The following is a 25,487-nucleotide window of genomic DNA, read 5'->3' as shown; positions in this document are numbered from 1 at the left end:
GAGTTACACACCTGAAGCCACGTGATCAGATGTTGGCTCCGCCCCTCAGCTGTCAGAAATTTATAGGAAAAGGTTTTTAAAAAAAGTTAAAATCCTGCTTATAAACACATGTGGGGGCGGGGTCTGGGTTTCTGATCTTATGCTAATGAGGCCTCTGAACGTCTCCTGACAAAGGGGGAGACGTGAGGGGGGGCGAGTTAAAAAAAAAAAGCGCTCGACCCGCGAGACTTCAGAGGGCGTGGCCACGCAGGCGACGGCTTCCTGGTTCGGTGGACACGTGGTTCCGTGTCTGCCTTCCTGCTGGTGTGTCAGCGGGAGAACGGCTCCGGTCTCCGGTCCTCCTCATCCCGCGACCCTCCTCATCCCCCCGTTCAGCGCCGCCGACCTCCTCCTCCCCCCACCTCCTCCACACCTCCCGTTCGTCTCCGGACGGTTCCGGGACTTCCGACAGGCAGGCCGCGGTCACCGAGTGGCGTGTGTGTGTGTGTGTGTGTGTGTGTGTGTGTGTGTGTGTGTGTGTGTGTGTGTGTGTGAAGTAGGTGCGTGCGCGCGCAGCCGGTGGATCGGTGTTGTTCGCTCGCCCCCCCTGGCCGCCTTGCCGTTCGGTCATGACGTTGGAGGCAATCCGGTACCGGGCCGGTTCCCTGCAGGTCCTGAACCAGCTGCTGCTGCCGCACCAGACGGTCTACGAGGAGCTGCGCTCGGTGCAGGACGCGTTCGAGGCCATCAAGTCCATGAAGGTACGGACCCCCCAGCCCCGACACCCCCGCACCGGGAGCAGAGAGCTGCTCCGCCGCCGTGCGCGCGTCTGTCTCCGGTCCTTTGTGTCGCGCCGCTCCGGTCGGCCTGTTGTTGTTCCACCTGTACCCCCCCCCCACCTTTATTTGTAGTCCTCACGTTACAGCCGCGAGACAAACAAGAACCGTACCCCCCCCCCGCGCTGCTTTGATCGGTGATCGATTCATTATTAATGACTTTAACTGCGATTTTTGTTCTCATCCGGGTGTTTTTGCTCCCCCCTCACCTGAGAGGTGTTCAACTTCAGCTTCATCTACATCACGTGTCAAACTCGAGGCCCAGGGGCCAAATGTGGCCCTCCACATCATTTAATGTGGCCCACCAGAGCATGAAAGGTCAGAGTGTCTAAAAATAGGTTAGAAATGTGTTTTGACCAAAAACTACATTTCCCACAATGCAGTAGTTCGTCCTATTTTAACTCTGACTAAACATTGTGAACAAAGTTAACGTCCTAACTCATGTCTGATGTTATTTTTCTTTATTGATTGATAGTTTGATCCTTGATTGATGGAGTTCTGTGGGTTTAATAACCTGACAAATGAAAAGGATTTATGTTAGAACAGAGAAACAAACAAACATGTTTTTTCTGTCTAACTGTAATGTTTGGAACTAGAATCAGTCAGAAATTCAGTTATTTAACATTAAGGAGTAGTTACATTTAGTTACATTACACTGAGTTACATTTAGTTACATTTATTAGTTACATTAAGGAGTAGTTACATTTAGTTACATTACACTGAGTTACATTTAGTTACATTTATTAGTTACATTAAGGAGTAGTTACATTTAGTTACATTACACTGAGTTACATTTAGTTACATTTATTAGTTACATTAAGGAGTAGTTACATTTAGTTACATTACACTGAGTTACATTTAGTTACATTTATTAGTTACATTAAGGAGTAGTTACATTTAGTTACATTACACTGAGTTACATTTAGTTACATTTATTAGTTACATTAAGGAGTAGTTACATTTAGTTACATTACACTGAGTTACATTTAGTTACATTTATTAGTTACATTAAGGAGTAGTTACATTTAGTTACATTACACTGAGTTACATTTAGTTACATTTATTAGTTACATTAAGGAGTAGTTACATTTAGTTACATTACACTGAGTTACATTTAGTTACATTTATTAGTTACATTAAGGAGTAGTTACATTTAGTTACATTACACTGAGTTACATTTAGTTACATTTATTAGTTACATTAAGGAGTAGTTACATTTAGTTACATTACACTGAGTTACATTTAGTTACATTTATTAGTTACATTAAGGAGTAGTTACATTTAGTTACATTACACTGAGTTACATTTAGTTACATTTATTAGTTACATTAAGGAGTAGTTACATTTAGTTACATTACACTGAGTTACATTTAGTTACATTTATTAGTTACATTAAGGAGTAGTTACATTTAGTTACATTACACTGAGTTACATTTAGTTACATTTATTAGTTACATCTGGCCCTTTGAGGACAGCGATGATGTCATCAGTGATGCTGATGATGTGGCCCCATGACCTACAGGATGGAATGGGAGTTGGGTTTGGGTTCTAGCCCCGCCCACCCTGGAGGTGGGGTTCAGATGATGACGCTGACTCCCCCCCCCCCCCCCCCGCTGCAGGTGCGGGGCGCCCCAGCCATTGCCATCGTGGGCTGCCTCAGCCTGGCCGTGGAGCTGCGAGCAGGCGCCGGTGGCGACGACCCTGTGACCTTCATCCGGGAGTCTCTATGTCACCTGATCTCGGCCCGGCCCACCGCCGTCAACATGGGCCGCGCCGCCCGCGAGCTGATGGAGTTCGCCGAGAACGAGAGCATGGAGAAGAACCCTGAGCCCCTCAGGGACAGGTGGGTGGGGTTAGCATTGTTAGCTTAGCCTCTGCTCAGACGAGGTTTGTTAGCCACAGGGCGCTAACAGCAAATTAGCTGTGAGTTAGCTCCTCCCACAAGACACACAAACACACCAGTAGTGACAGAGGAGCACGGATGCAGTGTTCTCGTTTGCGTGTGTCAGACAGCGTGTCTCTGGGGCGAGAGCTTTGAATGCACTTCAACAAAAACATCCTGTTTCCATTTCTAACCCGTAAATCTCTGTTACGTTTTGATCTCACGTGAGTTTCTGGTCACAAGATTCACCTGTGTGATTCACCTGTGTGATTCACCTGTGTGATTCACCTGTGTGATTCACCTGTGTGATTCACCAACCAGCAACACGTCTGCTGGTTTTAAGCTGCAGTGAGAGAGGAGTTAGTTCGACTCCCCAGAGAACAAGAAGAGTCCTGTTGGGTTTGTCTGTCTGTTAAAACGTTTGGAACGTCTGCTGGTGGGATTAAGAGATAGACTAATAAAGGGTGATTGATTGATTGATTGATTATCACCATGCCGCTGAAAAAGATGCAAAAGTTGGAGAAAAAGCAAATGACAATGAATAAAAAACAATCAGAAGTTAATGAAGAAAAAGACACAGATATTACTACAGATATTACTACAGGTATTACTACAGATGTTACTACAGATATTACTACAGATATTAATACAGATATTACTACAGATATTACTACAGATGTTACTACAGATATTACTACAGATATTAATACAGATATTACTACAGATATTACTACAGATATTACTACAGATATTACTACAGATATTACTACAGATATTACTACAGGTATTACTACAGATATTACTACAGATGTTACTACAGATATTACTACAGGTATTACTACAGATGTTACTACAGATATTACTACAGGTATTCATACAGGTATTACTACAGATGTTACTACAGGTATTCATACAGGTATTACTACAGATGTTACTACAGATATTACTACAGGTATTACTACAGGTATTACTACAGGTATTACTACAGTTATTACTACAGATATTACTACAGATATTACTACAGATATTACTACATGTATTACTACAGATATTACTACAGATATTACTACAGATATTACTACATGTATTACTACAGATATTACTACAGATATTACTACAGGTATTACAGGTATTACTACAGGTATTACTACAGATATTACTACAGATATTACTACAGGTATTACTACAGGTATTACTACAGATATTACTACAGATATTACTACAGATATTACTACATTTTGATAAAACAATATAATTTTACTCTTTTTGTTTTCACTCAAACAGTTATGATGTTATTAATAAAATCATTAAGTTTGTTAAGTTTCTACATTCTACTATTACCTAAACTCAATCCTAGCGTCGCTTCTACTATATATTCTGTTACTACTTTTGGGATGCAGAAACTGGATTCCTGAATTTCCTTTGGGATTAATAAAGTGTATATTAGTTTATATAAGTATTGTATATAAGTATGTATAGTATAAAGTATAATAATAAAGTATATATCTAGATGTCATGTTGGGATTACTCAAATGTTTGTTGAAACCCATCCCAGGGATGCACTGCTTTCTGGAGGTAACATGAACTCTGGATGACCTTCTAACCCCCCACCCCCCCTGCAGTGTGATCACCTGGATTGAAGACATGCTGGAGCGCGACGTCAATGACAACAGGAAGATCGGTAACTATGGCGCCCAGCACATCCTGTCTGGCGTCCCCAGGGACTCGGTGACCATCCTGACGCACTGCAACACGGGCTCCCTGGCCACCGCCGGATACGGGACGGCGCTGGGTGAGCGGGGGCGTGGGGGGAGGGGGTGTTGGGGTAATGGTTGTGTAATGGGTGTGTGTGTGTGTGTGTGTGCAGGCGTGGTGCGGAGCCTCCACGCGCTGGGCCGGCTGAAGCGCCTCTACCTGACGGAGACACGCCCCTACAACCAGGGCTCCCGCCTCACCGCCTACGAGGCGGTGGCCGAGGGCATCCCCGCCACGCTCATAACCGACAGCATGGCGGCGCTCACCATGAGGGAGATGGACATCACAGGTGTGTGAACGCCCCATCCAGCCCCGCCCACTCCCCCCGCCCGCCGCCGGGGCTTCATCTGTCCTCCTCTTCTGCTTCCTCTCAGCCGTGGTGGTGGGGGCCGACAGGGTGGTCGCCAACGGGGACACGGCCAACAAAGTGGGCACCTACCAGCTGGCCATCGCCGCAAAGCATCATGGGATTCCTTTCTACGTGGCGGCGCCCAGCACGTCGTGCGACCTGAGCCTGGAGAGCGGCAGAGACATCGTCATCGAGGTGCGCCCCCCTGAGGAGCTCACCAAGATCAACGGCGTCCCCATCGCCGCGCCAGGTGAGTCGCGTGCCGCGATTGGTGCAGAGACAGGAAGTGGATCGGCGTCACGGCGCGAAGCATCAGGCGAACTGACGCACTCCAGCGCCGTGTCTGACCTGTCGATGACATCATGGGGTGTCTTCGATGACATCATCGGGTGTCTTCTCCCCACAGGTATCGAGGTGTGGAACCCGGCGTTCGACGTGACCCCCCACCAGCTGATCACAGGAGGCATCATCACGGAGCTGGGGGTGTTCCTTCCGTCTGAGCTGCAGGCGGCGCTCACCGGCCGCCTCACCGCCCTCTAGAGCCCCGCCCCCTGCTGGTGGGCGTGTGCCGCTGCGCCGTCATGTCACAGAGACACTCACCTCATGAACACGTCACCCGCCCACCGTGTGTTTCATTCACCGTCGGTAAGACACTCGCGTGTGTGTGTCCGCGGCTCACACACACACACCGTCACCGCCGGCGCGTGTGTGTCGCGTTGTGTCGTCGTTTCTCTGTACCACACCCCCACCCCTCCCCCGTCTCCTTCCATCCTCTTGACGCCGTCCCAGCGACGCGGTTCCGTCATCACGCTCGCACCTCATTGGCCGGTTTTCCAGCTTCCTGGGTTGCAAACAGAAAAGCGTCACGGCAGGTGTGTCTGTCCTCCAATCAGAACGCTGCTCCCCACCTGTAAATACCCTCATCCTCGCTGGTAGTGTGTACATATGTAGAGAACTAACCTGCTAGTTAACGGTACTGCTAACCAGATTAATGGTTATTTAAAATTAACACCATAACAGAAATGTTATATTAACATTTAATTTCTTTGGTTCTGTAGAAACCTTTTGTAGAGGATTCGTCCAAATTTATATCGACTGGATTTTCACAATGAGAAATTTTTAGTGGGATTAAAAAAATGTATTCATCCTCACTTTTTACCCTCCGTCGCAAAATTGTGTACCCTTGAACGACTGGGGGGGTCCGGTGGCTGTTTATACCTCAGTCCCTGTTAGCAACTCGCTGTTGGCACCTGTGTATCCATACCACACCTGTACTCTCATCATGTACTTCTACATACGTGTACCCATACTAGTTTGACACATATAAATATTCTCTGTACACGGGACTGGAGTCAGAAAAGCCTTTTTGTGTGACTTCTAGCGTGAGGTGTGTGTTCTCTCCTGTGTAACACGAGCATCACTATTAAAGGAGCAGTTCACCCCCAAATACAGGTGTGGTCCCCTGCACGTCTTTGTGTTTGTGCAGCTTTTAAATACTCGTGTGACTCACGGCGACACGTCAGTGACTCAGTGCTGACGGTGCAGGAGTCGGTGTTTGTTCTCTACCAGACGTGAGGGGCGTCACGCGTTCCCTCAGGAGGGGGCAGGTCATGTGACGGGGGTTTGTGGGACGGTTTGGTTCAGTCCCCGTGCTGGACTCCAGCGCTGGAGGCTGCGTTCGTTCCTGCTGAGCAGCAGATGATGGCTGACGTCTCTATTTTAGGGCGAACTCGTCCTTTAAGGCTCAAACTCACGGCGCCGTCTGACCATGTGACCATCGTGACCCGGCACAGCACAGAAAGGGTTAAAAGAGTCCGCGTTACCCAAACACCCACTGAAGTTTCCTCCATAAATGACCTCTGACCTCCCAGCTCTAAACTCTGACTTTTGACCAAACAGGAGGAATCAATGATGGGTTGGTTTACTGCGTTACCACGACTACTAGAACCACTGTCACTACCACTACTGCTATTACTACTACTGCTACTATCACTACCACTACTATTACTACTACTACTATCACTACCGTTATTACTACTACTACTAGTATCGCTACCATATCTACCATTACTACTACTACTACTAGTATCACTACCATATCTACCATTACTACTACTACTACTACTATCATTACCGTTACCACTAGTATCACTACCAGTACTACTTCTAGAATAACTACCATATCTACCATTATTGCTGCTACTACTACTACTACTAGTAACACTACCATATCTACCACTACTGCTATTACTACTACTACTTTACTACTACTACCATTACATTACTACTAGTGTACCATATCTACCATTACTACTACTACGACTAGTGTAACTACCATACCTACCAGTACTGCTATTACTACTACCATAAGTACTATTACTACTAAGATAACTACTACAACTATTACTACTACTATACTATTACTACTGCTACATCTACTATAGGAGTAGTAATATTATACTACTACAACAACTACTACTATTATCACTACTATAACTACTACTATTACTACTACTATACCTGCTATTACTACTACTATACCATAGCTACCATTACTGCTATTACTATTACTACTTCTACAACTATACTTTTACTACTTAATTACTGTTACAACTAACTTCTATTACTACCACTATACTATTACGACTATGACTACTATTACTATTACTATACTGTTCCTACTATACTACTATTATTACTACTACTATTACTTTGCCATTACTACTATTACCACTACTATACTATTACAACTGTACTGCTACTACTACTACTACTACTAGTATAAATACCATTATTTCTATAACTAACACTACTACTACACTGTTACTACCAGTGCTGTCCCTACCCTACCTTCACTAACGTGGTAATGCTGGTGATCTCGTGATCACGTCAGACGGAGCGTCTGGGTTTCAGCTTCAGGGAATCTTGTCTGTTGTCTGGTGAAGAACAAGTGATCAGGTCGCTGGTGAGTGAGGGGGATCCTACGGTAGGACTGCTGTTCTGGACCCGGTGTCCACCTGGTGGGGGTGATCCTAGGGTAGGACTGCCGTTCTTGACCCTGTGTCCACTTGGTGTGGGTGATCCTACGGTAGGACTAAGTTCTGGACCCGGAGTCTACCTGGTGAGTGTGTTGTCTTGTAGGCTGAGGAAGGACTCGTCACCTGTGGCCCTACCTGGCACCCCTCGCTGCTCACTGCCCTACCAGTGTGGCCCGGTGTAGCTGACCCATGACAGTCAGGGACAGCAGCCCCCCAGGCGTCTTTACTTCCTGTGGTCAGACGGCTGTCTCACCGTCCAGGGACGAACCCTTGCTGACCGTTTGGGCGACCGTAGCCTTCAGGCGCCACCGCAGCTCCCCCCGCCTCCACGTCCTTCATGAGAGGGTGTGTTCAAAGCTCCACCCTGATCGCCATGACAACAGCAGGATGGGCTGTGATGCTAATAGTGTTAGCATCCTCACTAACATTTGTAGTCGAATCTCTCTGACATTCTGAGACAGTCTGTCCCTGTCCTCCTAGACTAGTCGTTCACGTCTTCAGTTCCTACCCCCTCCAGTCCTCGTATCACCGCCGTTTGAGTCTCAGGTGTTAAAGACGGCTGTGGATCTGTGGGTTTTTGCGTGGTTGTTTTGTGCGGTTGGTGTTGGGCAGCTTCCTGATGACGGTCCAGACGCTGGTAGCCGTCACACCCCCTGGGGGTTATTTTACTGCCAGTCTTTGACCAGGTTTTGTTCATCTGGACGTCCTCATCGGAGCTGTTTGGCTGTGGCTCGCTTGATTTCACCACACTGTGACTAGTCGTGACCACATGGTGGCACCTCTTCAACCACACACACTACCTCTAGGTTTTGCCCACATGGACTCAAACACAGAAGAACCAACACAAGGACTCAACAGGCCCGGCTGAAGCAGAACAAGACCTGGACAGATTCTGTCTGTCGATCCATCGGTGGGAATAATCTGTGGCAGGACGTTCAGTCGCCACAACAGGCGACATGTAGGCAAGTGTGTGTAGGTCATGCTGTTTTTTGCCATGTTGTAAGTAACAACAGGACAGTATTTAAAGTTTTTGACAGCGACCCTCCACACTAGTTCATCTTCATTTCACCAGTTCCAGCAGAAGCTTGTGAATAGTTTCCAGTGTGGCCTGTATTTACCATGGGTGTTGTTCAGATGGCCTCTTTAAGTGCACGTATTTTATTGTTGTTGATAATCACCTGATCTGGGTTCATTTTGTAATGTGGAAATAGTTTGAAACCGGAGCTGTGAAATATAAACCTACAGGATATGATGGTTTGAAGCGCATTCATGAAGTGAAAAGAATAAAAACACAGTGAAACAGCAGAGTTGTGGTCTGTCTCACCTGCACTGCATTACACCAGCCTGTCGCTGAGCCTCCTGTAGGGGGCGCTACAGGAAGCAACCCACATTTGAAGCAACAAAGACCAACCTTGTTTTTCTGGTTCCAAGAAAAATGGCAGAAAGTTGACAAGTTCAAAACCCAGCGGGTAGGAGCCTCCAAAAGACTTTCTATAAAAAATAAAAACCATGTCATGATTGAATATTTAGTCTTTAAATGAATGATCGGGACAGTTCATTGGCCCTGAACCATTTGGTACCAGGATGCACAGAACATTTTAATATGTATTTTTTTGTTATTATCTGTCTAAAAGATATTTTGAAAAGTGACTTCTGTGCTGAATGACGCACAGATGAATGCACGCACCTGTGCCTCCTGTCTCAGTCACGTGACGGGTCACCAGCTGTTACCCCAAAATTAAGCGCCCACAACATCGCCAGTGTTCTGGATTGAAGTCCAGCAGAATATCCTGAGATCCACTGCTTCCATTTCCAACCTCCTGTCTGTGTGAAGGAGGATAAACCACATCAGTGCGTTTTAATATAATTATTTCTTATTAAAAAGGACTTCTGTTCTAAAATAAATAATTTTATTTACAGAGAGGTTGATTATTAATTTGTGAATAAAGGTTGTTTATTGTCTGGTGATGTATTATTAGACTACAGCCGTCCTGATGTCATTAATGATTATCCAGCAAATGAAGACAGGTCTTAGTTGCAAATGAAGGTGTCAAGAAATGAAGGTGATGAAGACTGTTGTAATGACATGTCCGTTGTGCTAATGTCATGCTAACGTCGTGTTGATGTCGGGCTAACGTTGTGCTACTAAAGGTGGGCTAGCTTTTCCTCTGAACCGATGGTTTTAACGTTACGTGTTCGATCTTTTTTTTATTTCATGGGTACGGACAACTTTTCAGTCCACTTCAAGTCACCTTTCACAATAAAAGCATGTGACAAACGCGAGGCGTGTTGTTAGCAACCACATCACAGAAAAACACTCAACGATGCTCCAGGCCTTTGCAGGTACTTTATTAGGGGGGTGAAGACACCGGAGGCGTGTCCCATGGTGTCACATTAACATCATGTCGGGACCTTCTGGAATCACCACCAGGAGGTTCCTCAGCAGGTCTGTGATCACAGAGCCTTCAGAAAGCCTTGATGGCCTCCATGCAGTGGGGGGAGCGCAGGAACCGGGGGAAGGAGTCCCTGGCCATCAGACTGTAGATCCTCCGCTGTGCCTGCTGGAAGGTGTCACGACACACGGAGTCCCCCACGCTCAGCAGGTGGTCACGGGTCTCTGCGTCCAGGTTCACCTGAGGCAGAAGGCTGTTGTTAATAGTCCTGCATAGATCCGGTCTGGTCACCACCGACTCCACCCACCTCCTGCGGGGCGTCGGGGTTGATGAAGCGCTCGTAGATGCTGCAGGCCTTGGTCTTGGAGGGAGAAACGCTGTAGTCCTCACAGGCGAGCCAGAACCTCAGGTTTTCATCGCTGAACTCTGAAAGCAGGAACTCATGGAAGGCCTGCAGAGCACCTGAGGAGGAGGAGACAGCTGGAGCCACCGAAGCGTGTTCCCTAAAGGCCGTGTCCTGACGGACGACGGTGAACCTTCACCATGATTCTGGTTTCCTGTGACTTCCTGTGAAGTCTGGGAATCACGTCCTGTTTCAGAAGGGGACTAGCTCCATGGAAATATGGGGCACCATCGAGCATCAACGCGCGCAACTTCACCTCATCACCGATTTTTGGTCGGCAGTCACGTCAAAGTTAAAGTCAAAGTCAGCTTTATCGTCAAATGTACCATACACGCAAAACATACAGCACAGACGAAATTAACGTCGTCTGTGACCCACGGTCAACAGGCAGGACAACAGGCAGTACAACACAGGCAGTACAACAGGTAGTACAACAGGTAGTACAACAAGCAGTACAACACAGGCAGTACAACGGGTAGTACAACAGGTAGTACAACAGGCAGTACAACACAGGCAGTACAACAGGTAGTACAACACAGGCAGTACAACAGGTAGTACAACACAGGCAGTACAACAGGTAGTACAACAGGTAGTACAACAGGTAGTACAACACAGGCAGTACAACAGGTAGTACAACACAGGCAGTACAACAGGCAGTACAACACAGGCAGTACAACAGGTAGTACAACACAGGCAGTACAACAGGCAGTACAACAGGTAGTACTACAGGCAGTACAACAGGCAGTACAACAGGTAGTACTACAGGTAGTACAACAGGCAGAACAAGACAAAGTATAAGACGAAACACAAAGGTAAACATCTCTATACACGTGACACCGTACACACATTCTATTGGCTGACATCCTGAAGTGTTCTACGTTCCGTCAGTCTCTGACTTCTGTGAGACACAAAGTGCTTTAAACAGTCTATCAGAGTGTTTTAAAGGTGATACAGATAGAAGGTGGTTTAATATCAGTATGGGGGGGTTCAGAAACGTTTAAATTACCATAAATAATAAAATAAATAGTTTGTCGCTCTATCTTGGAATTTGTTAATCATGTGGTTCCTGGAATGCATTAACCACGAGTTACAGGGGATTACTGTACAGCATCCTCAGGAGTGAGTCCTGCTTACATGTCTCCGGTCCGTATGATCATGTGATCGCGTGATCAGGTCAGTCATGTGATCAGACGCTGACTTTGGTATAAACTAAGGAAAGGGGAAGACTCTCTTACTTTTGTTGTTCAGCAGAGCTTCCAGGTCCTGAAAAGCTTTTCCATCCTGAGCCCTGAGGAGAGACCACAGTTCAGTGCTGCTGTGTCATGTCAGGGTCGTATTGATGAGCCGTTACTATTGGTTTGATTATAGATTATTGACCTGGAGCTTTGCTTGTGTCTGTGATGCGTCTCAGCCAGATGGCTTAACTTCACGCGCATCCCCTTCGCCCTGAAACACAAATCACACGTCAAACGGTTCACGACACGCTCCACGATCAGGGGATGGAGAGACCGGGATGACCCGGCGGGGTACTTACCTCTCCAGGCAGGAGGCGGGCAGCGAGGAGAGTCCCTTACACATCGCGCTGGGGAGTCCAGAGGAGATTCAACGGGAGACGAGCAGCTGCTGAGTCCACCGCCGGAGACGGGCTGGTCCAGACGCGCCCCTGGTGGTCTTATATAGCATGTCTGCTATCGGCTCCATCATCTGCTCCATCATCTGCTCCATCATCTGCTCCATCATCTGATTGGACCATTGATCCAGGACAATGAGGTGATGAGGGAGGAGCAGGTGGTGGGCGTGGCTCTCCTCTGGAAGCAGAGAGCTGCTGATGGAGACGAATTCACAGACAAAGGACAACAGAACACCTGCTGCTGGGGGCTACCAGGTAGCCCCCGCTGGGGCTAGTAGTCATGGAAGCCTGGCGAGTGGCTGACCTATCAGGGGTAGAAAACTGTGGTAGAAAACTGAACGTGTGTGTGTGTGTGTGTGTGTGTGTGTGTGTGTGTGTGTGTGTGTGTGTGTGTGTGTGTGTGTGTGTGGGTGTGACACGCCCTGCGATCTGCTACTGAACACTAGTTACTCTTGGATCCATTCTCTTCTAATGACGGGTCTTTCTGAGCGGGAACACGCCCCGTTGAGAGACAAAACACAACCTGTGTTTAGCATGTTTAGAGCCCCGTGGGAACGTGGTCATGTCAAACCATCACATTTGACCAAAACACGTCTGACAGGTCTGTGTCAGGCAGAAATATGCTGTCTCTAGAAGTGTCCTCTGGGCTCAGGTGCGAGCAGCAGAGCCTCATGGGATATGAAGAGAGAACTTTCACACAGCACTAAATGATAACCTTCTAACCAGAGAACGTTTCAGACACGCGTGACGCCTCATTGCCCCACCCACCTCAGTATGACTCATCCATACATTAACCCGGTTCACGTCCAGAACCTGGACCATCACAGGACAGGGATCCTGTTCACACCTGCAGGGACCGGTGGCCGTGGTGGACCTGACACCCCTGCCTCCCATCAGCGGACTCTGATTGACTGTGGTCATGGGATCCTATTGGACCTGCTTCCCTGTGGCTTGCTGCCAGGACAGCAGAGCTTCCGGGCCGGACCCGGACCCGGACCCGGGTCAGCTCTGGGCCCAGCTCTTCCACCAGCTGGATCTCAACAATGACGGACGCATCGACATCTTCGAACTGAGGGCGTGGCTGGCTGGACGGGGACTTTCCAGAGGGTCCATTGAGAGGGTAAGACAGAACACCGGTGTCACACACACACCGGTGTCACACACACCTGTGTCACACACACACCGGTGTCACGCACACCTGTGTCACACACACACCGGTGTCACGCACACCTGTGTCACACACACACCTCCTGGAGACAGAGGGCAGGTGTGTGTGTCTGTTCAAAGATCACAGGTTTGTTTCCGAACAAGGATCTGTTCTTTGTTGGGTGACAACCCTTACAGAATCCTAACAGAATCCTAACAGAATCCTAACAGAATCCTAACAGAATCCTAACAGAACCCTAACAGAATCCTAACAGAATCCTAACAGAATCCTAACAGAATCCTAACAGAACCCTAACAACCCTAACAGAACCCTAACAGAACCCTAACAGAACTCTAACAGAACCCTAACAGAATCCTAACAGAACTCTAACAGAACCATAACAGAATCCTAACAGAACCCTAACAGAACCATAACAGAATCCTAACAGAACCCTAACAGAATCCTAACAGAATCCTAACAGAATCCTAACAGAACCCTAACAACCCTAACAGAACCCTAACAGAACTCTAACAGAACCCTAACAGAATCCTAACAGAACTCTAACAGAACCCTAACAGAATCCTAACAGAATCCTAACAGAACCCTAACAACCCTAACAGAACCCTAACAGAACCCTAACAGAACTCTAACAGAACCCTAACAGAATCCTAACAGAACTCTAACAGAACCATAACAGAATCCTAACAGAACCCTAACAGAATCCTAACAGAATCCTAACAGAACCCTCCTCTTGATCCAACAGTGGGTGTATTGTCCAGGTAGGCCCAGGTCCAGGGTGCTGCTCTCTGGCGGTGTTGGACCTGCTGGTCCTCCGTTGAGTCTTGGACCTTGTGGTGGTTCATAGGTTGACAATGATGTTAAGTAGAGTTCAGGTATTTGACCCAACGACATGCTGCCCCGCTTTGAACAGGAAAATGTGAAGACATGTGATGTCCTGATCAGCTCTGATCAGCTCTGGCTCTATCGATCTATCGAACATCACTGAAATAACTGACCATCTGAGAGATTAGTTATGTTTCTTAGCTTCACAAAGAAGTTTTGATCCAGTTTTCAGGGTCAGTTTTTAGGCAATTTTCATGACATGTGCTCTGAAGTCAACATCACTGTACTATCTGGAACATCACGTCTCTTTTTTCAGCTGAACTGTACTAAACTTTTCTAAGAACTTCTATTGATAAAGACTAAATTTTTCAACTAAGAAGTTAGCAGAAGACACTGAAGAAGTTAAAAAGTCCCTGAACTTCATGTCAGAGGAGCTGAGTAGGGTGGTCAAACAACAGGTTTGATGAAGTCAGACAAAAGAAAAAGACAGGATGACTGAAGAACTGGAAAGAAGACCTGGAACAGGACACCAGAGTGGGAGACCTGGTGATATCTGAGCTGAAGACAAACCACACCGATCAAAAAAGGCTACGAGGAGGTGGGGGGACGCACCAACAGGTGTTCCCAGTGAGAAAGGCGTCGCCTCGGATAGTAAAAATAGAGCTGTTTGCCACACTATCCCACAAAAACAACAGGAGGCCAACCATTCTATATAAATGGAGATAAGCAAATTCTGTCAAATGACAGACCGGTTTCTTCACTGCCCCAATTTTCCAAGTTTGGGGCAGTGAAGGTATTAGATTCCTTTATTGAGAAATATGATTGGTAGAACGAGGATCAGTTTGGGTGTAGGAGCAATCACTCAACTTCATTAGCAGTGATGGAATTTGTAGAAAACATTGCGTCATTTGTGGATAATAAGCAGCTGGGGTGGGCGTGTTTATTGATTTGCGTAAAGCATTTGATACAATTGATCACTGTTTACTTTTGCAGAAATGTGAAAGTAAAGACGCAGAGCACAACTTTGCTCACATATTTAAACTATTGGTTTCAATATGTAAACATTGATGTCATTAAATCTCAGCGTAAACAGGTAAACTGTGGCGTTCCACAAGGCTCAGTCTGCGCACCAAAGTTATTGATAATTTATATAAATGATCGTTGCACAGTAAGCGATAAAATTAAAATATGTTATGTTTGCAGATGATATCAATTAATTTTGTTCTGGATGGATCATAAAGTAGTTATTAAAAACTATAGAAATGGAACTTATGAAATTAAACAAATGGTTTGCTTTAAATAACTTATCATAAAATGGAATAAAACTAAATTTATGTTGTTTGGTGGAAAAAGGAACGCTGAGGTAAAACTGAGTTCAAACAATGTTGAAAATGAACAAGTATGAAATCAAGTTTTCGGGAGTAATAATAGATGAATGAATGAATGAATGAATGAATGAATGAATGAGTGAATGAGTGAATGAGTGAATGAATGAATGAATGAATGTTTCACTGTGAATTACTCCTGTGATTGACTGGGGTCATCACGCTTAGTTGTTGTTCAGTTATTGACTGATCAATTATCAATTTTTTAAAACCAAAATAAAATCATTCATTCATTCATTCATTCATTCAAAAACCCACGTCGGTTTGTGTTTTCAGATTGTGAAGGTGGGCGACACGAACCAGGACGGTGTGCTGGACTTTGAGGAGTTTGTGCAGTATCTCCAAGCCAACGAGAAGCAACTGAAGATCGTGTTTCATAGTTTAGACGGGAACGAAGACGGTTAGTGGGTTCAGTTTGGAATCCAGTGAATCCATATTTAAATCTGAATCTGTACCAAATTATAAATTCTAACCATCGAGCCTGGCCACGAATTATCACCTGAATAATTGAAGAGAGTGATGAATGATGTCCCGTCTGTCCAGGCTAAACAACAAGGGGGACGTTGTTGGTCTGTGACGACCCGGGAGTCCTCCTCCCATCGAGGTTCAGGAAATGTGTTGGGTAGTTTTTCTGTTTGTGTGCTGAAAATGAACAAACAGGGGGAGGGACGAGGGCGATAGCATGTGCAGCTACGCTAGCCGGAGAACGTCCTAACAGTTCATCTGTGGATCTCTGCAGGAGAAGTCGACGCCTCAGAGATCCAACGCTCTCTGCTCTCCATTGGGGTGACCATCAGCCTTCAGGACGCCACCACCATTCTGCAAAGGTGGGCTCACACTGCTGGAGGTGGGGGGTTCCGAGGACCCGGGTGGTGCATGCATCCAGCTCCTCTGATGACCTAAGGACTGGTTCTGGTTCTGTGGCGCCTGATCTGTTTCCAGTTAACATGCAGTTAATCTGTCTGGTCTGGTTAATACAGGGGTTAGGTTTAGGGTTAGGTTAAGGTTTAGGGTTACGGTTAGGGTTAGGTTTAGGTTTAGGGTTAGATTTTAGGGTTAAGGTTAGATATAGGGTTAGGGTTACTGTTAGGATTAGGATTAGGATTAGGTTTAGTGTTAGGGTTAGGTTTAGGGTTAAAGTCAGATTATTGTTGCCCTCTGATTCTCTGCTGGTTGTGTGTTTCCTACTCAGAATGGACCAAGACGGCACCATGACCATCGACTGGAATGAGTGGCGGGACTACTTCCTGTTCAACCCTCTCAGTAACTTGGAGGATGTGGCCCACTACTGGAAGCGATCACTGGTGATGCCTCAACAGCCACACTGTTGGGTTTAGTTGCTGAGAACTGAAGCTTCTGCTTTAGACCGAATTCCATGAGGACAGTGTTAGACATACGACAACAGACGCCTCATCGATGGCGTGAAATTCAACTAGTGAATGACAGTGCATCTCTTCCACTTCACTTCCTGTCGGTCCAGTAGATGCTGGATATCGGTGAGCAGCTGACAGTCCCAGATGAGTTTTCTACAGAGGAGAAGAAGTCTGGTTTTGTCTGGCGGCAGCTGATGGCGGGTGCTACGGCGGGGGCCGTGGCTCGGACCGTGGCCGCCCCCATAGATCGTGTCAAAGTTTTCCAACAGGTCTGTTGGAGGCCATGACATCCTCCCTCAGCTCAGTGAGAATCCAGTGGTGTATCATGTGCCGTTGATTGTTTTGGTTCCAGGTCCACGGTTCCAGAGGATTTAAAGGAAGCATCCAGAAGAAGCTCCAGCACATGGTGAGAGAAGGAGGACTGCCGGCATTATGGAGGGGCAACGGGGTCAACGTTCTGAAAATTGCCCCAGAATCCGCTATCAAGTTCATAGCCTACGATCAGGTGAGGTGGAGTTCACATGTTTGTTGTTGTTTGTATTGTAATCATTTAATTAGTAAGTAATAAATAAAACCTTACTCTATTGTGTATCTAAAATTTTAATTTACTTTCCAACCCTAAACCTTAACCCCTACACCCTAAACTCTAACCCCAACCCTAACCCTGATCCTAATCTAAACCCTAACCCTAACCCCTAACCATAACCTTGGAGTTCTGTGCTAAGGTTGGGAAATTCTCTGAAGCACAGATATAAAATCACCGTAACCCTTTCAAATAAAGACAGTAAACAGTGACATAAACACTGGTGAAATATTGAATATTTAAAAATGTGTCTGCACAAGTAAAAACACTGCATATGTGTTTTCTGTTGGAGGTAAGAACTGATGTGTTCCAGATAACTTCAGCTAAAGTTAGCTGCCACAGGCTGCTTTCTCTTGTTAGGCTAAGCTAAGCTAGCTGCCTGGTAGCGGGTCTAAAATGACTGCTGGTGCCTTTCGTTTATTCACAGATCAAGAAGTTGATGTACTGCATGAACGATCAGACCAACCTGAGGGTTCATGAGAGGTTTGTGGCTGGTGCTCTGGCCGGGGCGACAGCTCAGACTGCCATCTACCCGCTGGAGGTAATACCAGGGTAATGGACTCATCTGAGCTTCTGCAGGACCGTTAGATCAGGATGGGGGAATAATGTCTTCCTCTTTCTGCTTCTGTCTTCTTGTCCATGTCTTTGCTTCCACAGGTGCTGAAGACTCGTCTCACCCTGAGGACAACAGGCCAGTACTCAGGAATAGCAGACTGTGCCAAACAGATCCTGCAGAGGGAGGGCATCACAGCCTTCTACAAGGGCTACCTCCCCAACATGCTGAGCATCATTCCTTATGCTGGCGTTGACCTGGCTGTCTATGAGGTCAGACACATGACGTCACACAGCGCTCACGGTCTCTTAGTGTTGACCTTTTTTAATCTGCCCCTGTCCCACAGGCGCTGAAGACTTCCTGGCTGAACAGGAACAACGGCCTGGCCGATCCAGGGGCCGCGGTGCTGGTCGGCTGCGGTGCCATCTCCAGCACCTCTGGACTGTTGGCAAGTTACCCATTGGTTGTGACTCGCACTCGAATGCAGGCTCAAGGTCAGGATGGCTGTGGTCCTGCCGGTGTAGATCGGTGTTGGGTCACCACCTTCAACACATCTGTTGTTAACCAGCTGCAAAATTATGAACCTTTAGGTACAAATGAACCACACAAATGTGACACAACCTGTTCCTGACACTAGTCTGTTTATTGGCCACAGTGTCAGTGAAGGGAGCCCCTAAGCCCTCCATGCTGACCTTGCTTCACAGCATCGTGACCCAGGAGGGGATGGCCGGACTTTATGGGGGAATTTCCCCCAACCTGCTGAAAGTCATCCCATCTATCAGCGTATCTTACGTGGTCTACGAATACATGAAGATTGCCCTGGGAGTGGACTCTGAAGGTTGGAGGGCTGGAAAAGAGAAATCATAGAGGACTTGATGGCTTGTGGTGAAAGGTGTTTGCAGTTCAAGGGGTGATGTAGATGAATTCACGTCCTCGATGAACAAGCTGCGTGTTTTCAGCATGGGGGTGGTAGGATAGAAAACAAAGCATCAAAGGGAAAGACTGAAACGGCAGCTGTCCAGATGTTTCTATTGCTCACCTGTGGAGGCCCTCACCTGGACCTGCAGCCTTCGTAGGTTCATTGATAAAGTGCATCACAGTGCACAGCAGTACAGAGGTGGTTAGCCAATAGCATGTGCGTACGGTATCACCTGACTATATACTAAAAATGTAGTGAAGCCGGGCATCTTGAAGCGTGAACAACCGAGAGATTACTGTATATTCACTATGCGCAGCTGAACTTTCCATCATGACATATAATGAAATCAGTTTTAAAGCCAAGTCATATTTTGATGTCTTTGTATTAATGTAGAAATAAATAAATGCATGTTTGCTGAATGAATGCACTGAACTTTACATTGTTTTAACCCCAGTCTTTTCTTATGGGGGCTGTTGTTGACCCACACCTGGCTCACTTCATTGAAGCAGTAATAAAATCATATAAATGTATAACATCAGTCACACGTTCATTTGGTTCATCTATGAAACAATGAGCACAAGCACCGTCCGTCCGTCCGTCCGTCTGTCTGTCTGTTTCCCTCCAGGCCAGCAGGGGGCGGTGCTGTTCAATTATAAATCTGGACGTTATTAGCCTGATTCCCTCCAGGCCAGCAGGGAGCGCTGTGGGTATTATTACACCGGACGCTACTCATGTAACCAGAAGGAGGCCGGGTATTGAGGTCCGTTGATTGGTCGTTTTAAGCAGGGAGCTTTGCCGGCTAGCTGCTAGCTTCATGCACGTTGGTGTCCCCCGTACGCTCCCGTCTAGCTTTCCCGCTTCCGCGCAGCTCTTCCCGGCAGAGCCGTCCACCCTTGTCTCTGTGTGTTTCCTGCGTGAGCAGCATGTCCGACTACGGCGCCCTGTCGGCTAATGGAGTCGGAGCGGGAGCGAAGAAGGACGCGTTTGCGGATGCTGTTCAACGAGCCAGAGAGGTAACGCCAGGCGCTAGCCGGGGGTCGTTAGCATGCAGGCTACTGCCGCCAGTTGGCTAGCAGCTAGCAGGCTAATGCCGCTAGTCGGCTAGCAGCTAGCAGGCTAATGCCGCTAGTCGGCTAGCAGCTAGCAGGCTAATGCCGCTAGTCGGCTAGCAGCTAGCTAGCTGAATACCGGACCGTTAGCTTTAGCCAGAAGCTAGTAGCAGCGCTGTTCGTCCGTTTAGCACGGAGGCTTAGCGGTGTTCTGACACTGTTCCCGGGTGGATTTAGCAGCGATAGCAGCATGGAGCAGCCTTTCTGTCCCTGGAAGGCCACGGGCCGACACCCGGTTAGCCGCCCCGGGTTCGTCACCGGCTGATGGGTGAATGGTTGAAGTGTGTTTCATTGATCGTGTCTCGAAGCCCGCAAACAAAGACAGTCGGTTTATAAAGCAAACGCCTCTGACGAGTGTTGGAGGAACAATTCAAAACTACCGATAGTTGAATGAAAGATGAAGACATTTCAAAGCGCTTTAACGGAGAAACCCAACGGAACCCATGTCGCGATGACGTCATAGGAACGCAGGGTTGCCTTGGGTCAGTTACTTGTGACGGTGATAATGGTTTCATTTATGTCATGTGTGAAACAAGTGCTATACAAATAAATGTTGATTGATTGATTGATTGATTGACTTTGCAGATTGCAGCCAAGATCGGTGGCGATGGCGTTCCCCCTGTGACCAACAACAGAGGCACAGAGAGCTTCCCGTTCTCAGCCCAGAAAAGATCACTGGAAGAACCAGGTTCAGACGGGCTCCGCGAGGGGGGGCGTTTTGTTGTTCCAGGTCGCAGGACTCACTCGTTTGTATTTTCTAGATGAACCAGATGCCAAGAAGGTCGCATCACAGAGCGAATTGGATTCTGCCTTGTGTACGTAAAGTCTGGACATTGATCTGATTAGACTGCTGCTGCGCCGCTGCTTCCACTCACTCACCTCTGCCTCCTCCTCTTACAGCTATCGAAGCTCAGCTGGCGGCTCTGTCCCAACAAAGGTACAGCTGTTCAGATCATTTTGCACGTTTGTTGTTAGCGGTTACCACGGAGACAGATCATTGTCAGATAACTTCTGTTTTTGGCTTTAGGTCCTCCACAATTTTAGAAGAGTACACAGTGCCGGATAGCATGGTTGGTCTGAGTGAGTACATGCCGTTGTTTCAGAATCCTTTGGCGTTTCTCGTTTTGCTTCGGTTTAATCTGACAGTGAAGCGTCTCTGCGTCCGTCCCTGTAGTCATCGGCCGAGGAGGGGAGCAGATCAACAAAATCCAACAGGATTCTGGCTGCAAGGTTCAGATTGCTCACGGTCAGTCGTCTGCTACCCCGGTTTTTGCCAAGTCAACAGAAGAGTCTCTCTGAGACTGATGTGTGTTTTCACCTTCATCCACAGACAGCGCTGGACTTTCAGAAAGAAGTGTTTGTCTGACCGGTTCACCAGATGCCATTCAGTAAGTCGGCCGCTGCTGCCGATGTCCCGGAGCTCGAAGAACGCCATCCGCTAGATGCCACATGATTCTTGTGGTCGCTCCTTACCTACGTGTTTCTTCTGAACTTTCTTCCAGGAGAGCCAAGGCGTTTATTGACGACATTGTGTCAAGGGGCCACGAGACGACCAACGGGCAGACGGGGTCGATGCAGGAGATGATCATCCCCGCAGGAAAGGCCGGCCTCATCATCGGCAAAGGAGGAGAGACGATCAAACAGCTGCAGGTGAGGCAATTCAGATTCTGTCAATCGTCCACTAGCAGTGCAGCGACGTGAGGGTCATGTGACCCAGAAGGAGTCGAAGGTGTTTGGGTCTAACAAGCTGCTGTACCCTCCAGGAGCGTGCTGGAGTCAAGATGATCCTGATCCAGGACGGGTCCCAGCCGCCAAACATCGACAAACCTTTGCGCATCATTGGAGACCCGTACAAAGTGCAGGTAGTCTTCATCAGTGTGGCGAGGAACTCCTCCTTCAGGGGGAGTTCTGGTCGCGCCGTTCAAACAGTCGTATCGTCCTCTAGCAAGCGAAGGAGATGGTGAATGAGATTCTCCGTGAGAGGGACCACGCAGGGTTTGGAGATCGTAACGACTACGGATCGAGGATGGGGGGGGGCATCGAGGTGAGAGTTGTTTTTTCTTTATATCTGCTGTGATTATTTTTCCTCACTGGAAATGTGATTTGTTTTGGGGCTGCAGTAATCGAATTCTTATCAGTCAGTTACTCTATTGATTGCTCTGGTGTGTTGCTCTCAGTGAGTCATGAACAGGAGGAGCCACGTTTATTTTGTGCGTCTCGTCATCCAGATCGCTGTTCCTCGCCAGTCGGTCGGCGTCGTGATCGGCCGGAATGGAGAGATGATCAAGAAGATCCAGAGCGACGCCGGAGTGAAGATCCAGTTCAAACCGGGTGAGTCCCCCACCTGGGAGGAAACCGAGCTGTGGTCTCGTTGTTGCTCTGGTGGATCCACGAGAATCAGCTCATCCCCCCTCCCTTCCTGTTGTTGTTTCTCAGACGACGGGACGGGTCCTGACAAGATGGCTCATATCATGGGCCCCCCAGATCAGTGTCAGCACGCTGCGTCCATCATCACAGACCTGCTGCAGAACATCCGTGTCCGTGAGGAGGGTGGGCAGGGGGTGCGTGGAGCTCATAACAGCTGCGTTTCTTTTCAGGGTCGATCCTGAGTGTGTGACGACCCGAAGCGGGGGTTTGCTGTCAGACAGCCCAATTTATTTGTCATGTTCTCTTCTCAGGGCCCCCCAGGTCATGGTGGCGGGATGCCGCCTGGAGGGCGTGGACGGGGGAGGGGTCAGGGCAGCTGGGGACCTCCAGGAGGAGAAATGACCTTCTCCATTCCCGCTCACAAATGTGGGCTGGTCATTGGTCGAGGAGGAGAGAACGTCAAGTCCATCAACCAACAGACCGGAGCATTCGTGGAGATCTCCCGCCAGCCCCCACCGGACGGCGACCCCAACTACAAGTTGTTCACCATCCGGGGCTCCCCAGAACAGATCGACCACGCGAAGCAGCTCATAGAGGAGAAAATCGAGGTGCGTTCTGGGCCCCCACCCCCTGCAGGAGCAGTTCACACAGCTGTTTAAAAGGAGTCTCCATTTTTTTCCCAGGCTCCATTGTGTCCTGTGGGTGGCGGTCCTGGCCCAGGAGCCCCAGCCGGTCCAATGGGTCCCTATAATCCCAGTCCATACAATGCAGGGCCTCCTGGGGGGGCTCCTCAGTACGTACAGCACACAAACATCACGGGAATGTTAATCTGATCTTTAGGAGATGAAGTGAATGATGGGTTTGTGATGAAGCAGTCGTGTTCTCTGCAGTGGAGCCGGCCCCGGCGGCCCCCAGTACTGCCCTCAGGGGTGGGGAAGCAGCTATCAGCAGTGGCAGGCCCCCGGCCCACAGGACCCCAGTGAGTAACCGTCTTTCACTCGCTTCCAGTTTGGGGCTGCTGATGTTGTGTTTAACTACCTCACCTGACCAGGTAAGGCAGCAGCAGACCCAAACGCAGCGTGGGCGGCCTACTACGGACAGTACTGCGGCCAGCAGCCAGGGGGCGCCATGGCAGCCCAGCCCCAAGGAGCCCCCGCAGCGGCGCCAGGAGAACAGAACCCAGCAGGAAGCGCGTCCGGGGGCCAGCCGGACTACACCAAAGCCTGGGAGGAGTACTACAAGAAGATGGGCATGAGTGAGTCGTGTGGCCGCTTCCGCCCCCGGGGGGTTCAGTGGAATTGTGTGTGCGCACCCCTCCCTAACATGCTGTCGGTGTTGTTTCCAGCCCAGCCGGCTGGAGGAGCGGCTCCCGCCCCAGGAGCACCGGCCCCCGCAGCAGGAGCCCCAGCAGGAGGCCAGCAGGACTACAGCGCAGCTTGGGCCGAGTACTACAGGCAGCAAGCTGCCTACTATGGACAGGGGGGGCCCGGACAGGCCGCCGCCCCGCAGCAGGGGCAGCAGGTGGACTACCCCTGACCAGGAGGGACGGCTACCGTTCCAGCCTGAACCACGGCCAGCAGCCAGCAGGACCTGTTTGCCCCCCTGCGTTCATATCCAACACATTGGTTTAAGTTGTAAAATACATTCATCTCAATTTTTTACGTTATTTATTTAGAACTTTTTTTTTTTTAATTTTTTTTTATTTAGAACGTTTTACAAGCCACACGAAACACCTTTCCCTACTAGCCTCCCTCCACCCCGCCCACCTCCTCCAGCCTGGGGAGGGTCACTGCCCCGGCTGTCACCTGTATCACCGTCGTCACTGCATACGGTCGTACGTCCCTGTGGACGGGCGGCAGGTTAGCCGCCATGCTAACCTTAGCTCAGCTCACTGACAAGAGCAGACGGCACAGAGGCTGCAGCTCCAGATGTTCTACACACACACACACACACACACACACGCTTGATTAGATCCTTGTCTGAGCTCTATGTCGACCGCCAGCTGACAGCTGCTGGTCATTACCCAGACTACCCTTCCACCACGCCATCGTTAGAGAATTTACTTGATTCCCAAAGCAAAGAAACATGAATCCCAGTAAACCCTGGGCTCTTTGTTCCCAACGGTTTTGGTCATTTTGTAGACTTGTTTTTTTCTTTTTTGCTTTAAAATGACAAGATTGATTCATCCTTTCATTCGTTTTCCGTTCAGTTTTCTTAAATTGAAATTGCTCCTTGAACAGAACACATTGAGCCAGCGCACAGAACGAGGCTCGAGCTGCTGGTGTACGGTCCGGTCCGGTTTTTCAAAGCCACTTTCACCTCACACAACTTTCTATACAGCCGATGCTTTTTTTTATAATAGGAAAGAAGAGAAGCCTCTTTGCTGATTGGGTCGCACAAAAGCATCTCTGCCGACATTTTGATCGCATCATTTCATGAGGACATAAGCAGTCTAGCAGTATTTTGAAAATATGAAATTGTAAGTAAAATACAGGTTTTGTTATTCTTTTTGTTTGATTTTCTTTCTTTTTTTTTTAGACATTCCCAGGGTTATTTTGCAGGTGTTTTTCTCCCTGCTTTGATTTTGGTTTTATTTGTCTTCACTGGATTCAGTGGGAGGTTTGTGTGTGTCTCTCTGTCTGTGTGTGTGTGTGTGAGTGTGTGTGTGTACCGTTAATGCCAGAGAACAAATCTTGGCCCTACCTCACTGGCCTACAGTGTCAGTAGGTTGTGTGTTCATGTCCTGGTTCGTTTGGTTGATGCCTGCCTTTTAGGTTTTTTTTACGGCTTGTTTTTAATTACTAAAATAAACACATTCAACTTACCGCTTTCCTTCCGTTATATGTTTATATTTGTCTTTAGAATTAAACTTATATTTGTTCAATGTTTTAAAATCCCCGCTGTGATCGTTGTCCTGCCGGAAGTGCCCTCCTTTCTGCCCAC

General features: G+C 48.0%; 4 protein-coding genes across 4 annotated transcripts; 3 read left to right on the top strand and 1 right to left on the bottom strand.

Moving 5' to 3' along the window:
* The first annotated feature begins 275 nt into the window (after positions 1-275).
* On the top strand, positions 276-9,222 carry mri1 (methylthioribose-1-phosphate isomerase 1). Its single transcript, XM_068321446.1, has 6 exons — positions 276-740; positions 2,435-2,658; positions 4,320-4,489; positions 4,565-4,741; positions 4,827-5,051; positions 5,208-9,222. Exons 1-6 carry the CDS (start codon positions 609-611, stop codon positions 5,339-5,341), a joined length of 1,062 nt encoding a protein of 353 aa, XP_068177547.1. The 5' UTR covers positions 276-608; the 3' UTR covers positions 5,342-9,222.
* A 960-nt stretch (positions 9,223-10,182) lies between these two features.
* Positions 10,183-12,274, bottom strand: si:ch211-196h16.12 (regulator of G-protein signaling 5). The gene is made up of 5 exons (XM_068321467.1): positions 12,170-12,274; positions 12,013-12,081; positions 11,871-11,923; positions 10,540-10,694; positions 10,183-10,472 (listed from the first exon to the last, which is right to left on the bottom strand). Exons 1-5 carry the CDS (start codon positions 12,211-12,213, stop codon positions 10,305-10,307), a joined length of 489 nt encoding a protein of 162 aa, XP_068177568.1. The 5' UTR covers positions 12,214-12,274; the 3' UTR covers positions 10,183-10,304.
* A 910-nt stretch (positions 12,275-13,184) lies between these two features.
* LOC137600636 (mitochondrial adenyl nucleotide antiporter SLC25A23-like) lies at positions 13,185-19,016 on the top strand. The gene is made up of 10 exons (XM_068322366.1): positions 13,185-13,385; positions 15,917-16,040; positions 16,380-16,467; positions 16,833-16,944; positions 17,124-17,282; positions 17,366-17,518; positions 18,024-18,137; positions 18,254-18,421; positions 18,496-18,643; positions 18,805-19,016. The coding sequence occupies exons 1-10, from the start codon at positions 13,185-13,187 to the stop codon at positions 19,014-19,016; spliced, it is 1,479 nt and encodes a 492-aa protein (XP_068178467.1).
* An 805-nt stretch (positions 19,017-19,821) lies between these two features.
* khsrp (KH-type splicing regulatory protein) lies at positions 19,822-25,368 on the top strand. Its single transcript, XM_068321395.1, has 17 exons — positions 19,822-20,081; positions 20,763-20,865; positions 20,939-20,992; positions 21,078-21,114; positions 21,205-21,257; positions 21,352-21,423; positions 21,508-21,565; positions 21,680-21,827; positions 21,941-22,039; positions 22,123-22,221; positions 22,406-22,508; positions 22,614-22,738; positions 22,856-23,152; positions 23,228-23,337; positions 23,435-23,523; positions 23,596-23,799; positions 23,890-25,368. Exons 1-17 carry the CDS (start codon positions 19,992-19,994, stop codon positions 24,078-24,080), a joined length of 1,932 nt encoding a protein of 643 aa, XP_068177496.1. The 5' UTR covers positions 19,822-19,991; the 3' UTR covers positions 24,081-25,368.
* The last annotated feature ends 119 nt before the right edge of the window (positions 25,369-25,487 follow it).

This window comes from Antennarius striatus, chromosome 8 (genome assembly GCF_040054535.1).
Source record: "Antennarius striatus isolate MH-2024 chromosome 8, ASM4005453v1, whole genome shotgun sequence".
Taxonomy (NCBI): Eukaryota; Metazoa; Chordata; class Actinopteri; order Lophiiformes; family Antennariidae; genus Antennarius; species Antennarius striatus.
The sequence above is the reverse complement of the archived record's forward strand: the minus strand, read 5'-3'. Positions and strand labels throughout refer to the sequence as shown.

Bases quoted from the DNA above. Each gene is read 5' to 3' on its own strand.
- mri1 (XM_068321446.1), top strand. From the start codon at position 609: ATGACGTTGGAGGCAATCCGGTACCGGGCCGGTTCCCTGCAGGTCCTG. The intron at 2,659-4,319 runs GTGGGTGGGGTT...CCCCCCCTGCAG, and splicing joins CCTGAGCCCCTCAGGGACAG to TGTGATCACCTGGATTGAAG. The intron at 4,742-4,826 runs GTGTGTGAACGC...GCTTCCTCTCAG, and splicing joins GAGGGAGATGGACATCACAG to CCGTGGTGGTGGGGGCCGAC.
- khsrp (XM_068321395.1), top strand. From the start codon at position 19,992: ATGTCCGACTACGGCGCCCTGTCGGCTAATGGAGTCGGAGCGGGAGCG. The intron at 20,993-21,077 runs GTACGTAAAGTC...CTCCTCTTACAG, and splicing joins CGAATTGGATTCTGCCTTGT to CTATCGAAGCTCAGCTGGCG. The intron at 22,040-22,122 runs GTAGTCTTCATC...ATCGTCCTCTAG, and splicing joins GAGACCCGTACAAAGTGCAG to CAAGCGAAGGAGATGGTGAA.
- si:ch211-196h16.12 (XM_068321467.1), bottom strand. From the start codon at position 12,213: ATGTGTAAGGGACTCTCCTCGCTGCCCGCCTCCTGCCTGGAGAG. The intron at 12,082-12,169 runs GTAAGTACCCCG...TTTGTGTTTCAG, and splicing joins CCCGCCTCCTGCCTGGAGAG to GGCGAAGGGGATGCGCGTGA. The intron at 11,924-12,012 runs GTCAATAATCTA...GTCTCTCCTCAG, and splicing joins AGACACAAGCAAAGCTCCAG to GGCTCAGGATGGAAAAGCTT.
- LOC137600636 (XM_068322366.1), top strand. From the start codon at position 13,185: ATGGGATCCTATTGGACCTGCTTCCCTGTGGCTTGCTGCCAGGACAGC. The intron at 16,945-17,123 runs GTGATGCCTCAA...TCGGTCCAGTAG, and splicing joins ACTACTGGAAGCGATCACTG to ATGCTGGATATCGGTGAGCA. The intron at 18,138-18,253 runs GTAATACCAGGG...TTGCTTCCACAG, and splicing joins CTGCCATCTACCCGCTGGAG to GTGCTGAAGACTCGTCTCAC.